The sequence below is a fragment of the Olea europaea genome, unplaced genomic scaffold, assembly GCF_002742605.1.
Source record: "Olea europaea var. sylvestris unplaced genomic scaffold, O_europaea_v1 scaffold1346, whole genome shotgun sequence".
NCBI classification, from domain to species: domain Eukaryota; kingdom Viridiplantae; phylum Streptophyta; class Magnoliopsida; order Lamiales; family Oleaceae; genus Olea; species Olea europaea.
In genome coordinates this window covers 240,362-254,246 of record NW_019230952.1, presented here as the reverse complement: position 1 = coordinate 254,246, position 13,885 = coordinate 240,362, and the positions used below count along the sequence as shown (strand labels likewise).

General features: G+C 30.9%; 1 protein-coding gene across 1 annotated transcript; it reads left to right on the top strand.

Annotated features, from left to right (window-relative positions):
• Positions 1-9,954: 9,954 nt before the first annotated feature.
• On the top strand, positions 9,955-12,380 carry LOC111375188 (reticulon-like protein B2). Its single transcript, XM_022997988.1, has 5 exons — positions 9,955-10,306; positions 11,074-11,254; positions 11,343-11,484; positions 11,741-11,810; positions 11,962-12,380. The coding sequence occupies exons 1-5, from the start codon at positions 10,093-10,095 to the stop codon at positions 12,129-12,131; spliced, it is 777 nt and encodes a 258-aa protein (XP_022853756.1). The 5' UTR covers positions 9,955-10,092; the 3' UTR covers positions 12,132-12,380.
• Positions 12,381-13,885: the final 1,505 nt, after the last annotated feature.

Here is a 13,885-nt window from a genome sequence, read left to right as displayed (position 1 = left end):
TTAATCTGTGATTGAATATTTGATAATTTGTGATTTTATAATAAGTTGTGACATTTGTGATCAATAAATAAATCGTGACTGGTAAATTTTTAGATTTATGACCGATGAATAAATTGTGACCTATAAATTTTTTGAATTATGACCGTAAAATAATTTGTGACATAAAATTTCTAATGTGTGACAAAAAATAACAAGTGACGAATTAAATCGTTAATTTGTGACCAAATTATATAAATATGTGACTTAAATATATTTAATTACTAAAATAATTAATTAATTAATTTATAAATAATTTTTTATAAAAATCTGATTTTTGAAATTGGAAACTTGTTTTTTAATTTTTAAAATGTGCCATAATTAATCTCTTATGAGATTTTCCCCTATCAAAATCAGATCATTTTGGTGACTTAGGCTTGGGCCATTTTGGGATGGGGCCTGGGGTTGTTTCATAATATGTGGATCATATGAGCAGGCCTACGTTAAAAACCAAAAAAAAATTGCCAAAATTAAAAATAAATAATTGCAATTGTGGTCCCAAACTTTTTATTTTTTGCAAATTACACAAATCTTTTATGTGTACCACCCACAATCTAAAACCTTTACAACTTGTCTTCTTACTCACCTATCCCAACCCATCCTCACCAAATTACTATTTGGGTTTTGTGGCATCGGAGAGCCACTCTTCCTTCCTTGGTGTTGCGCTATTCTTCCTTCCTTGGTGTTGGGGTTTAATTGTTTTGCCTCATTCGTTCCTCTTTTCACCTCATTCCATGCCGATAGTTTTGTTCCATCTCATCACTTTTACAAAACAAACACTAATAAGCACATTAAAAACGTTCATTACTCATGAGATCTATCTCATAATAAGTTAAAAAGGAATAAAATTCGCGAGTAAAGCACTCATCATATCTAAAATAAAAATACCCAGAAACATATTGTACAAAGTCGAAACCCCATCAATGTTCAGATACCGAAACCTAAAAGACAATAACAAAAAAAACTCAAGAATTTCTTGTAAACATTTAGATTCACAATAGCTGTGACGGTCAGAATCCTTGATTATTTAAGAGTCACTAAATAAAACTTAATTCTTTCATAAGAACTAAAATAAGGACATGAAATAATCTTTTTATTTTTCTTTAATAAGTAAATAAATTTTGGTTTTATCACGTAGTTGTGAAAAATGGAAGAAAGAAAATAATTCCTACATAACAATTAAATTTGAAATTCAAAGTTGTGTTTTAAACACAACACAATTTATTAATCCTAGCCTCATTGTCATCTCCACGTTGATTGCCTTGAACCAGCAGTTGCCTGAAGGAAGAATTTATCATAGAATGAAATTTATAAAATCTCAATAAGTACGCTATGAATTATTATTGTGTATAACTTAAAATAGCATAATAATCATAATCAGTATAATGGAGATATCAGAATTTTACCGAATATAGGTGGTAAGAATTCTTGTGTATAACGCTACTAAACTCCGATCCCTTTAACATAATCATAATCATAATCATACCATAGCATATGAGACCCATAATAATTTTCTTGAAATTCATAACATAACAATAATTCAATATAGGCAGCAAACTTACAGTGAAATTTGAATGAAAGAATAATAGAGACTTGATCCCTCTACAATTTTCACCTCGGCTTACGAATGTGTATTTGTATATTATTTGGACCAAAAATTATGATAGTGAATGGTAGCATGTGAATGTGAATGAGGGGTTTAAATAGGACAAGATTAGGCATGCATCTTTAAGGAAAAATTCATAATGATGTAAATTGTTTCTTGAATTTTGTGAAATGAGCAAAAATCTCTCCATCATTCATACATTTATGTATTCACACTACGCATTACCTTATGTTTGGTCAATCAAGCATAAATCAAGAATTTTATCTTATGTTTGGCCAATCAAGCATAAATCAAGAATTTTCTATGTAAGTGTTTGACCAAAAATTTAATCAAAAACATGTAAGAATTAGCACTTATGGTAAGTTTGCTACAAGGTCTTAGAAGGTGGATTAACCCTCAAATGAGCCCCTAAATTTTCAATTTTGATTATTAGACCCAGAAATTCGGATGCGGGTATTATAATACCAAATAACCTCAAGTCACGAATTTACGCCTCTAATTCTATGCGAATGGATTCCAATTACAATGCTTTGATTTACATATAAAGATACAGGGCTAAATTTATAAGAGGAAAAAAAAAAGAAATTTTTTCCTTTCTTGGCTTGAGAATTTTTTAGGATTGTTGTTGGGTTTTCACAATTATTTGGGATTGTGGGGGGGGGGGGGGTGGATACGTAAAAGGATAAAGTTTTAAAGGTTTGGGATTGTGGGTGATACAAATAAAAGATTTTGGTGTAATTTGCAAAAATAAAAAAATAAAAAGTTTGGGACCACAAATTCAATTATTTGATAATTTTTACTGTTTTTAACAGTTGAATTAACGAAATTGAACTTGTAGGGGGTTTTCACACAAAAAAGGTTGTGCAGTTAGGCCTTGAAAGGAATTAAAAAGACGAAAAGAAGTAGCCCCTACCCTTTATCAAGAGAACAGTAATTGTTGCTCCTCGTCTCGAGTCCTTAATTGCCTAAATACGACAAGGTTTCACTTAAGGGGTTTTCTGTGATTTTCCAATAGGTAAGGGGGTATATCGCACTTGAAAACGTTTCTAGGGGTATTCTATTGTTAATCCTTTTTTTTTTTTTTTAATTTAAATGGGATAGGTTGCGGGACAGTTACCATGTTCCTCATCCCCATCCTTGGCCTAATCCCATCCTCGACTCAAAGAGACGTCCATCATCACTTCCCTATCTTGAGTACCTAATTACGTGGAGAATCCTCATCCCGTTCAAGACGAAACCAATAAGTATCGGGTTTAACATGTTTTTTTCATCCATTTTGTAGGTGCATGCACCATATGGAAAACATATCATTGATTTTAGTAGGGGTGAACAACGTTTAATTTTGTGCGATTTGTAATAAATTTTCAAACCATGATTTTTTTTTTTTTCAAAACAAACCAAAACAACTTCATTTCTAAACAAAATCAATCCAAACTATTTTTTTTTTTTCGATTTGATTCGATTTTAAATCATGATTTAACAAAAAAATAACATTTGTCAAATAAGTTAAATCACAATATTAACCTAAAATTTTATGTTAAAACATAAATAGTATCATTAAAAGTATTACAAACTAAAGTTCTATAATCATAATAATTATAATGCAACAATATCATAGAAATATTTTATAATTTTAGTTGAAATTAATAGTGCAACATTTGCAATTGTAAGACATGATCTATTATCGTCATAAAGATAAAGATATAGTACATAAATTCGTTGATTATAGTTAAATGATATAAACCAACTAAAAAATTAAAATGAATAGAAAGATCAACTACAATAATACTTTATATAACTTTTTAAAATCATCCAATACTTGTACATCATTCAAATATTGACGAATTATTATAGATTTCTTGTTACTATACAACCAATTTCTATGGCGTATTATCGCCTCAATAATATTTGCAATCAACGAAGTCCTAATAGATTGAAGAAAATGACCACTAGCATGAAATGTAGGCTCAGAAACAATTGTGGATATTTGAATAGTTAACACATCTTTAACAATTTAAAGGACAATCTTGTCCTTATGTACTTTCAATTTTTCACCAAATTAAGATATCGTAAAACTCATTGATCAAATCTTTAAAATTAACATTTAAGTAATTCACTAAATCATTCAAGCAATTAAGAGTAAAATCTAAAAATTAAGTTGAAAATATAATATTTAAATGAGTGATCTAATCAAGATATTAATTGAGCAGGAAAGAGGAATGAATCGGTTGATAGCCTTGACCTGGATATGGAAACTAAGCAAGGGATCCCGCTTCAAATTAGAACAAAACAACATTAGTACAATAAAATATAGCAAACAATTGTTCAAAAAAAAAAAAAAAAACTGGATAAACTAACCTAGAATTTTAGCCGAAATTTGAGAAAATTATTAGTATAAGGAAAATAAATGTGTGAGTTTCAATTACAAACTAAATTTATGTTTTACTCAATTGTAATGAGCAACCGATGAGTATGGTTCAATAACAATGGCTCGACTTTATCCAATTTGAGGTTTTCGTATTGATGGTTGTAAAGATTGTTGAGTATTTGAGTATGATTTAATTAATTAAATGGAATGGATAATTGCCTACTTAGAAATTGAGTTTAATTGAGTTATGTTAATATGAACGTATCTTTTTAGTTGAAATGTTTTACTTTTAATTGGGTCGTATAAAATTTAAATTAAATTATTTTCAAAATTTTTGAAAATGGTTTGACGGTTTTAAAATGATTTGTAAAAATTGAAACCTTAATCAAACCACTTACAAAGCGGTTTGGTTCAATTAAAAACCAAAATTTCAACGAATCTACAAGGACTAAACTAACGATTTTGAAAAAGCGATTTTTTTTTTCAATTTGACGATTTAACAATTTCGTTGTTCAGTCCTAATTTTTAGTAGACTCGTTCTAGAAACATCTACCTACCATTCACTGTGGTTAGCTGACTAAGTTCAATTTTTCTTTTTTAAATTACATAATTTGTTAAGCATATTTTTTAAAAGTTACTTTTTATCTAGAATCTGTTTGCTGGAGATTAAAATCGAATGCTTTATAGATTAAAAATTGATAAAATGTGTATTTGAAATATGTGATTAAAATTAATTAATTATTTTGATTTAAATTAAAATTTGAATTGTAATCCTAGATTAATATCACATTAACAATTAAATATTAATTTGTTCAGATCAAGGGCCAAGATCTCGCCACTTTGACCCTATCCCCAATTCCTATCTCTTTAGCATTTCTGCCCAAATGATACCAGGACCACTTCATAATCTCTGCAAACAGCCGCTGTCAAACCGGACGGGCATTTCAATGCACGCACATCCAAACAAGTCATGATCTCACACTGTTAGCGAAAAAAATCTCCCCCCAATTTCAAAAATAATTGTTGAGAGTCCCCGAAATCCAAATTATTGGTGAAATTACCCTCTTCAGCCCGATTCCATATTCCATTAATAGTTCAATTTTAGAAATATGATTAAGGCCTTTTTTGAGCCCCATTATAAAGAAAAATTTTGGTAAAATATATTATGAAATAATATTTTTTTAGAAGGGTGTGTGATTAAAAAAGAAGAATTTTTTATTTATTTATGTATAATATTATTTTATTAAAGAATGTGTGGTTAAAAAAAGAGAGAAAATTGTATTAAAATTTTAAACAGTGTCAAACAAGGGCTAATTTAATTCTCTGAATTTTGAAGTCAATCTCGGCTAATTATGTCATGATTAGTGTGTAACATATTCATTTAAAGAGTTGAATTTAATTTAAAATCAGAAAAGAAATTCGATGAAATACTTTTAAATGTTGAGCTGGATTGATAGTTAGGATTGGCAATTGGGCCAAACGGCTGATCGGCTCGCCTGTTAAATGTATATAATATTTATGAATCACATGAAATGTGTGAATAAAAAATAATTTCGTCTTCTATAAATAATTTATCAATATTAGCCAAACGAGCATTTTCATGCCCTACATGTAGGCGTAGGAGAGTAGACGTGAATGAGTTGGGACTTTCCTTTGAATGCTAATCTATCTAATAGAGGCACTTATTATGACTTAAGAGTTAGTAGGTAGTTATAATTGGATTGTCTTAAGAGTGTATTATCAAATGGCTAAGTCTTGTGGGAAATCTGTCATTGAAGCGTTGAACTCTTAGAGCTTGTTTGATACAGAATTTCTTAAAATAGATTTTGTTAAAAATGATTTTTTTTTTTTTTTTAAGAATGTAAAGTTAAAAATAAGGAAAAATTACGTATCCACATGCAAAATTATTTACCAAGAGAATGTATTATTTGAAATGATTTTGAAAAAAAAAAATGAACTTTAAATAATTTCTACTACCAAACAAGGGTTTAATGATATGACATGCACTTCAATTACAAAACGAGCACGAGTTGCCAGTCTTGACTTAAAAAACACCAACATCACAATCATTGAATTTAGTCACATACACTGGTCTTAAAGAATACTTGCCATGACTTGATGAGCTGCATTTGGTGAAAAGCTCAATTTCACATGGCCTAACCTAGATTTTCCAATTTAAGAAGTTTTTAATTTACATAATCGAGGATAATCGGATCCCAAAATCTAGGGCGATCACCACAAGACATCACAAATCTTAAGGACCACAAAGTAATCAAGTTAGTATTTATTAAAATATAAAAATAAATTAAAACACGGTTATGTTCAACGTCTCTCCGTTATACCTCGAATAAAGCAACACGTATAGGAAAAAATTCTTTATTCTTTTCCACGTACTTGTTGGACATCTATTTACGTTATTCTGAATCTCTAGCTGGGGTCCCCTGAGCCTTAGATTCAGAAATCCCTAACCTTACACCTCCATTTCACTCTTCTTAAAAATGCCATCGATATTTTCCTCGTCACCATCCTTGGCCCAATTCCATTCTCGACTTGAAGAAACGTCCATCATCCCTTTCCCGTCTTGAGTACCCAATTACGTGGAGAATCCTCATCCCGTTCAAGACGAGACCTATGAGTATCAGGTTTAACAAGTTCTTTTCATCCCTATTTTCAAGTGCATGCACCAAATGGAAAAACATTTCATTGAACTTGAGGTGAATGAGGCTCGATTTGTGATAAAATTTCAATCAAAACTATTTAAATTTTTTTTATTTAATTCGGTTTAAAATCAAGATTTAACGAAGAAAAAAAATATATTTGTCAAATAAGTTATATCATAATATTAACCTAAAATTTTGTGTTAAAACATAAATAGCATAATTAAAAATATTACAAACCAAAGATCTATAATTCTAATAACTATAATGGAACAATATTATGGAAATATTTTAATATTTTAGTCGAAATAAATAGGTGCAACTTCTGCAATTGTAACACTCGATTTATTCTCACCATTAAGATAAAAATATAATACATAAATTCATTGATAATAATTAAATGATACGAAACAACTAATAAAAGAAAATGAATAGAAAAATCAACTACGATACTTTATATAACTTTTTGTGAATCATGTGATGCTTCTGCCTCATTCAAATATTGATGAATTACTATTGATTTCTTGTTATAGGCAACCAATTTTTATGGCGTATCAACGCCTCAATAATATTTGCACTCAACGGCGTCCTAAAAGAATGAAGAAAATGACCATTAGCATGGAATGTAGGCTCAGAAATTAACAATCATGGACATTCGAACAATTAACGCATCTTTATCAATTTAAGGGACAATCTTGTACTTATTTATGTTCAATTTTTCACCAAAGTAAGATATCGTAAAACTCATTGATCAAATCTTTAAAATTATCATTTAAGTTATCCACTAAATCATTCTAGCAATCAATAGTAAAATCTAAAAATTAAATTAAAAATATAATAATTAATTGAGTGAAGATGTTCAAGAAATTAGATGAAAATTTAAAAAAAAAAAAATATTATCCTCCAAAAATTTAAGGGAGCCCACTGCAAATTAGAACAAAACAAGTACAATAAAATATAGCAAACAATTATCCAATTTTTTTTTTTTTTTTGATAAACTGACTTGGAATTTTAGCCTAAATTTGAGAAAATTATTAGTAAAAGGAAAATAATTATGTTAGTTTTAATTACAATCTAAATTTACTTTTTACTCAATTATAATGAGCGCCGATAAGTATGGTTCAATAATAATTGTTCATCACTTTATCCAATTTGAGGTTTTTGTATTGATAGTTGTGAAGATTGATGAGTATTCGAGTATGATTTAATTAATTAAATGGAATAGATAATTGCCTATTTAGAAATTGAGTTTAATTGGGTTATGTTAATATGAATGTACCTTTTAAATTGAGATGTCTTTACTTTTAATTGGGTTGGATAAAATTTAAATTAATTTATTTTCAAATTTTTTGAAAACGGTTTGACGGTTTTAAAACGGTTTGTAAAGATTGAAACATAAATCAAATCACTTCAAAATAGTTTGATTCAGTTAAAAACCAAAACACGACAAATCTAGGCGGACTAAACCAACAATCTTAAAAAGGTGATTTTTGTTTAATTTGACGGTTTAACGATTTCATTGTTTAGCCTTAAATTTTAGTAGATCCATTTTGAGTACATCTACCGACCATTCTCTGTGGTTAGCTTAGAACGAGCCAGAAATATAGTGCTCAAAACTAAGTTAATTTTTTTTTATTACTTATTTTGTTAAACATATTTTTTTTAAATTACTTTTTATCCAGTATTTGTTTGATGGGATTAAAAACCGGATGTTTTATAGATTATGATAAAAATTGATGAAATGTATATTTGAAATATGTGATTAAAATTAATTAATTTAATTTATATTAAAATTTGAATTTAATCCTTATCAAATAGGGATTAATATCATATTAACAATTAAATATTAATTTGTTTAAATACATATTTTTATTTATCCATGGTTACCCAACAAGGCAAAAGAACACAAAAGCAGCCCACCAGTCTCAAATGATAAGGACCACTTCTTTAATTCTGCCGAACGGCCGCTGTCAAACCCGACGGGACGGCATTTCAATGCACGCACGTCGAAACAAGTCATAATCTCATACCGTTTACCGACAAAAATCTCCCCCAATTTCAAAATTAATTGTCGAGAGGCCCCCAAATCCAAATTGTTGGTGAAAATTACCCCTTTCAGGGCCGATTGCACATTCCCTTAATAGTTCAATTTTAGAAATATGATTAATTTAATTCTCTGAATGTTGAAGTCAATTTCGACAAATTATGTCATGACTCGTGTTTAACATATTCATTTGGTGGCCGAAGAGTCAAATTTGATTTAGGGGTAGGAGAGTAGACACGAACAAGTTGGGACTCTCCTTGAATGCTAATCTATCTAATAGAGGCACGTATTATGACTTAAGAGCTAGTAGGTAATTATAATTGGATTATTCAGTAGTAGTTATTATGAACTAGGAGTGTATTATCCAATGGCAGAGTCTTGTTAGAATTCTATCGTTAAAGTAACTGAACTTGTTTGATATAGAATTTTCTAAAATAGATTTTGTTAAAAGTAATTTTTGTTTTGAAGAATGAAGATTTAGAAGTATGGAAAAATTATATATCTATGTGCAAAATTATGTTATGGAGAGAATGTACTATTTGAAATGATTTTGAAGAAAAATGAATCTTAAATTATTTCTCTATCAAATATGAGCTTAATAATGTGACATTCACTTCATTTACATTATAAGCACAAGTTGAAAGTCTCGACTTGAAAAGCTCTTAGATCACGATCATCGAGTTTAGGCACATACACCAATATTAAGGAATACTTGCCATGACTTGGTGAGCTACATTTGGCGAAAAGCTCAATTTCATATGGCCTACCTAGATTTTCCAATTTAAGAAGTTTTAAATTTACGAGGTCAATCGGATCCCAAAATCTAGGGCGATCCCCACAAGGCATCACAGATTTGAAGGACTACAATGTAATTAAGTTTGTATTTATTAAAATATTAAAATAACTTCAAGCACCGTTATATTTAACGTCCACCTGTTATACCCAAAAAAGCAACACATAGTGCAAAAATTATTTGGGTCTATTCATTAGTGATTATGAGAATTGATTTTTTGTTCGTTAAAAAAAAAAGTGAATACCATCGATGAGTGAAAAAGTAAAAAATGACGAATGAAATAGTAAAATAACTGATAAGAAAATTGATTTTTTAAAGTGAAAAATTGTTATCAAACGGAGCTTTATTCTTTTCCACTTAGGACTTCGATTTACGTTATTCTGAATCTCTGGCTTGGGTCCCCCGAGCCTTAGGTACGGAAATCCCTAACCTCACACCTCCATTTCACTCTTCTTAAAATGCCATCGATATTTTCGATTCCTGTTCACATACTGATCAAGCAAAAAGGAGAGTAACATCTTTGAAAAAATCACCGGTAATTTTGAAAAAGAATTTCCGATTGGCGTTGTGAGTCAGAGATTCGAAGCAATGGCCGATCACGCCGCTGAGAATGAAAAGCACGAATCGGCTGCTGAATCGATTGTTGATAAGATCACGGAGAAGTTTCACGATAATGATTCGTCGTCATCCGATTCCGACGACGAAAAGGACATTAAGGCGAAGGCAGCTGCCGTCAAGGCCAAGATTTACCGTCTATTCGGCCGCGAAAAACCTGTGCACAAGGTTCTAGGCGGAGGAAAACGTACAGATCATATTTCTCTCTATCGATTAATTGGATCTTAGCATTTTGATTTGAATTGTTTAATTTGTGGCGAATGACTAATATTTTTTAATGCGCGTCTATATTGCTGGTGCAATTATTGTTGTTTTTAGTACTTTTTTATTTTTCTTATTTATTTGACGAATTGTATTGTGTGTGATTTTGACTAATATCTATTTAAAGTTAATTCAACTCAATTGCCACTGTTTAGTTGGAATGTGAAAATGGAATCTCTGATCTGGAAGCGTTTATAGCTTTTTACTGTTAATAATTTATTTGTTTGACCTTTTTTTTTTAATTTTTATTTTGGAATTCTTACCATGCTTCTGAACCTTACATTCCTAGAAATTGCTGTAAGGTGGTTTTAATAAACTGGGGCATATATTCAAATGTGAAATTATGAAATACACTTGGTTCTCAAAACTACGAGTACAGCTTTTTATGAAGGAATTGGTGCAAAATATTTAATATTTTCTTATTATTGAGTTGTAGGCGATTGAAATCATGAACGGAATGCTATTAAAATTGGCACAAAATTGAAGTTTAGGGAAGCTGGTCTTGGATAAACTTTTCCTATTGATGTGTTCTAGAACATAGTTAACTCTAATTCTTGCATTTTTCGAGGAATCAAATAGAGACATTTCTAGATACATATCTAATTTAAAATCAGAGTTAGAGTTTACTCTCCTTTCTATGGATAGTTGTACATCTTTCCACTTGTATTATCTTACTATTGTGATTTTTGGCAGCTGCTGACATTTTCCTATGGAGGGACAAGAAAATTTCTGCTGGTGTGCTTGGCATTGCCACCACAATTTGGGTGTTTTTTGAATTGCTTGAATACCATTTACTCACTCTAGTGTGCCATATCCTAATTCTTGCTCTAGCAATCCTTTTCCTGTGGTCCAATGCATCTTCCTTCATCAATAAGTATGCTTTCTTTCTTTTTAGCGTGTAAAATCACTTGAATGTTTTCTCTTAGTTGCTTTAAATAATCTTCTTCCATTTTACGTATTAGGTCTCCACCTCGAATTCCAGAAGTCATCATTCCTGAGGATTTTGTTCTAGGTGTAGCTTCTGCCTTAAGGATTGAGTTCAACAGAGCTCTTGCAATCCTCCGAGATATTGCATCTGGGAGAGATCTGAAGCAGTTCCTTGCTGTATGTTAATTCTCTTGCTTTCCTGTAATATGATCTGCTGGTTCATTCCATCAGATTGATATTGAAATAAAACGAAAAAGATGACAATTATTCTGTGCCACATTAGTCAAGGAACACGTTTATTGTTGGTTAGTTTCTCATTTATATAGGATACAGATGTAATGCGTGGTGGTATCTATCTTAAGCTATTTACCTTGAAATTCGGTATTTCACCTCTAATTTTGTGCTCATAAGAATATTGCATTTTGGTTTTTAGGCAATTGCTGGTCTGTGGGTACTTTCAGTTCTGGGAAGTTGCTGGAACTCCCTAACCTTGTTCTACATAGGTAAGCACTCACTTCTTATCTTGCACTAGTGCAAAAGATTTATTGTATAATTACAACCATTATCTTATTCTGGTATTTTACAGTTTTCATTGGCATTTTGTGATTTGATTTTCATGGGATCTCCTGTTTTAACTTGCCCCCTGTGAAACAGGTTTTGTTTTCTTGCACACTGTACCAGTACTATATGAGAAATATGAAGACCAAGTAGATGCTTTTGCTGAGAAAGCCGAAGCAGAGATCAAGAAACAATATGCCGTGTTCAATGACAAGGTTTTGATTAAAATTCCAAAAGGCCCACTGAAAGACAAGAAGCTGGCTTAGAATCTCGCCAAGGTGGTCTTATTAGGTTTACAGTGATGCTTGTAGCTTCGTTTTTCCATTTTGTTGTTAAGACTCAAGCCATATGGTAGATAACCCATGTTTACTGGTTTGTTTCACCATGTTTGGATTCATAATTTAATCAAATATATATTTGTGAGGAAATCTCACAAATTTTGTGCGACTAAATGGCACCATTGTTGCACGAACTAGTTTGCACTAGTGCTTAGAGTAAATTATCGCTTGTTACAAGTCAATTGTCGCATTTCCTTTTCCCGGGCCGCCTCTTCTTTAGCCTCGAGTGGAAGCTGATATTAATATTAGTGAAGTTGCAAGTGTTGAATGTATGTAAAATACTTGCTAAGAATTATTTGTAGTCTAGTCTGCCTTACTCTGGATACAAATCTAGTATTTACAAAGTTTTTGTAAGAAATTAAAACTGGCATCATCTTCTTCGACTCCATAGTAGAGACACTCTTAGGGCATGCTTGGTAAGTTATATTGGACAGTATAAGTTTAAGGTTCTGGTTTTGATTATACATTCTGGTTTCGGTCGTTTATTTTTTAGTAGGGTAAGGGAGCCTGTGTTAGTTCTTTATTTGATGTACAAGTCATAATGCGGACAAGTAAAATGTTCGAAAATAGCAAAATCCCACCAGTTGTCAGTGCTTTTGAAGAAATTTGAACAAATTAGAACGGCACTAATTTTATAAATGATCAATGTACTATTGTTTAGCAAAACAGAACTACCACAAATGGGTATATACTACGTTCTTAAAACAAACGCATTTGAATTGCTCATAGGTATGTGTTGGGTTGTTGAGCCGTGTCTATATGGTTGGTGGTGTATCTACGTTATGTTGTTTGACTGTGTTGGTAGTGGTGGCACTATTAGACTGTGTTGGTGGTGGTTTGGCAACGATCATGGTTTAGACAATGGTGGTGCTGGTGGTGGTCACAAGTGGTCGCAGTAGTTTTGAGGTGGTTTTGTGATGACAGTGGCGGCGGTGATAGTGGTTACATGGGGTGCGTACAACACTCGTACTCGTGATTTAGTGTCGGGTGATTGGTGATGTCGTGATCTGGTAGCAATGATGTTGTCAGAGTTTGGTGTGTGGTGGTGTTGTGAATAATGTGATGGTGGTTTTGCATTGATGTGGTGGTGGATTTGCATTGATATGGTGTATAGTGGTTAATGTGGTGGTGATTTTGCACAGTCTGGTGAAGGTGGTAGTGATGACAGTGGTGGATGGATGGATGTAGAGTGTTTATGATCAATTATTTGTATGATTGTAACCAATAAGTTGGTTAAATTGTGATCAATAAGTAATATGTGACTAAAAATGTGATTATGACTTACAATCTATTAAGTTGTAATCGATAAATTACTTGTAAGCAATTAGTATGATAATTTGTAACCAATAAATGAGTAATGATCTACAAAAGTTCCGATTTTGTGACCGGTGAATAAATTATGATCGATGAAATTTTTTATTTGTTACCAAGAAATAATTCGTGACCTATAAATTTTTTGTATTGTGTTCAAAAAATAATTTGCAACCAATTAATTTGATAATTTATGATCAAATTGTAAAGATACAAAACCTTAATATATTTAATTAATAAAATAATTTTTTATTAATTATTTCATAAATAAAATTTAGTAATATCTGATTTTTGAAGTCTTGAACTTTATTTTTTTAGTTTTGAAATCGGTCATGGATAAACTCTTAGATATAAATTTTTTGCTAAAATAA

Excerpts from the sequence above, each read along its gene's own strand:
- LOC111375188 (XM_022997988.1), top strand. The coding sequence starts at position 10,093 with ATGGCCGATCACGCCGCTGAGAATGAAAAGCACGAATCGGCTGCTGAA. Across the intron at positions 10,307-11,073 it reads GGTTCTAGGCGGAGGAAAAC|CTGCTGACATTTTCCTATGG; the intron begins GTACAGATCATA and ends GATTTTTGGCAG. Across the intron at positions 11,255-11,342 it reads GCATCTTCCTTCATCAATAA|GTCTCCACCTCGAATTCCAG; the intron begins GTATGCTTTCTT and ends TTTACGTATTAG.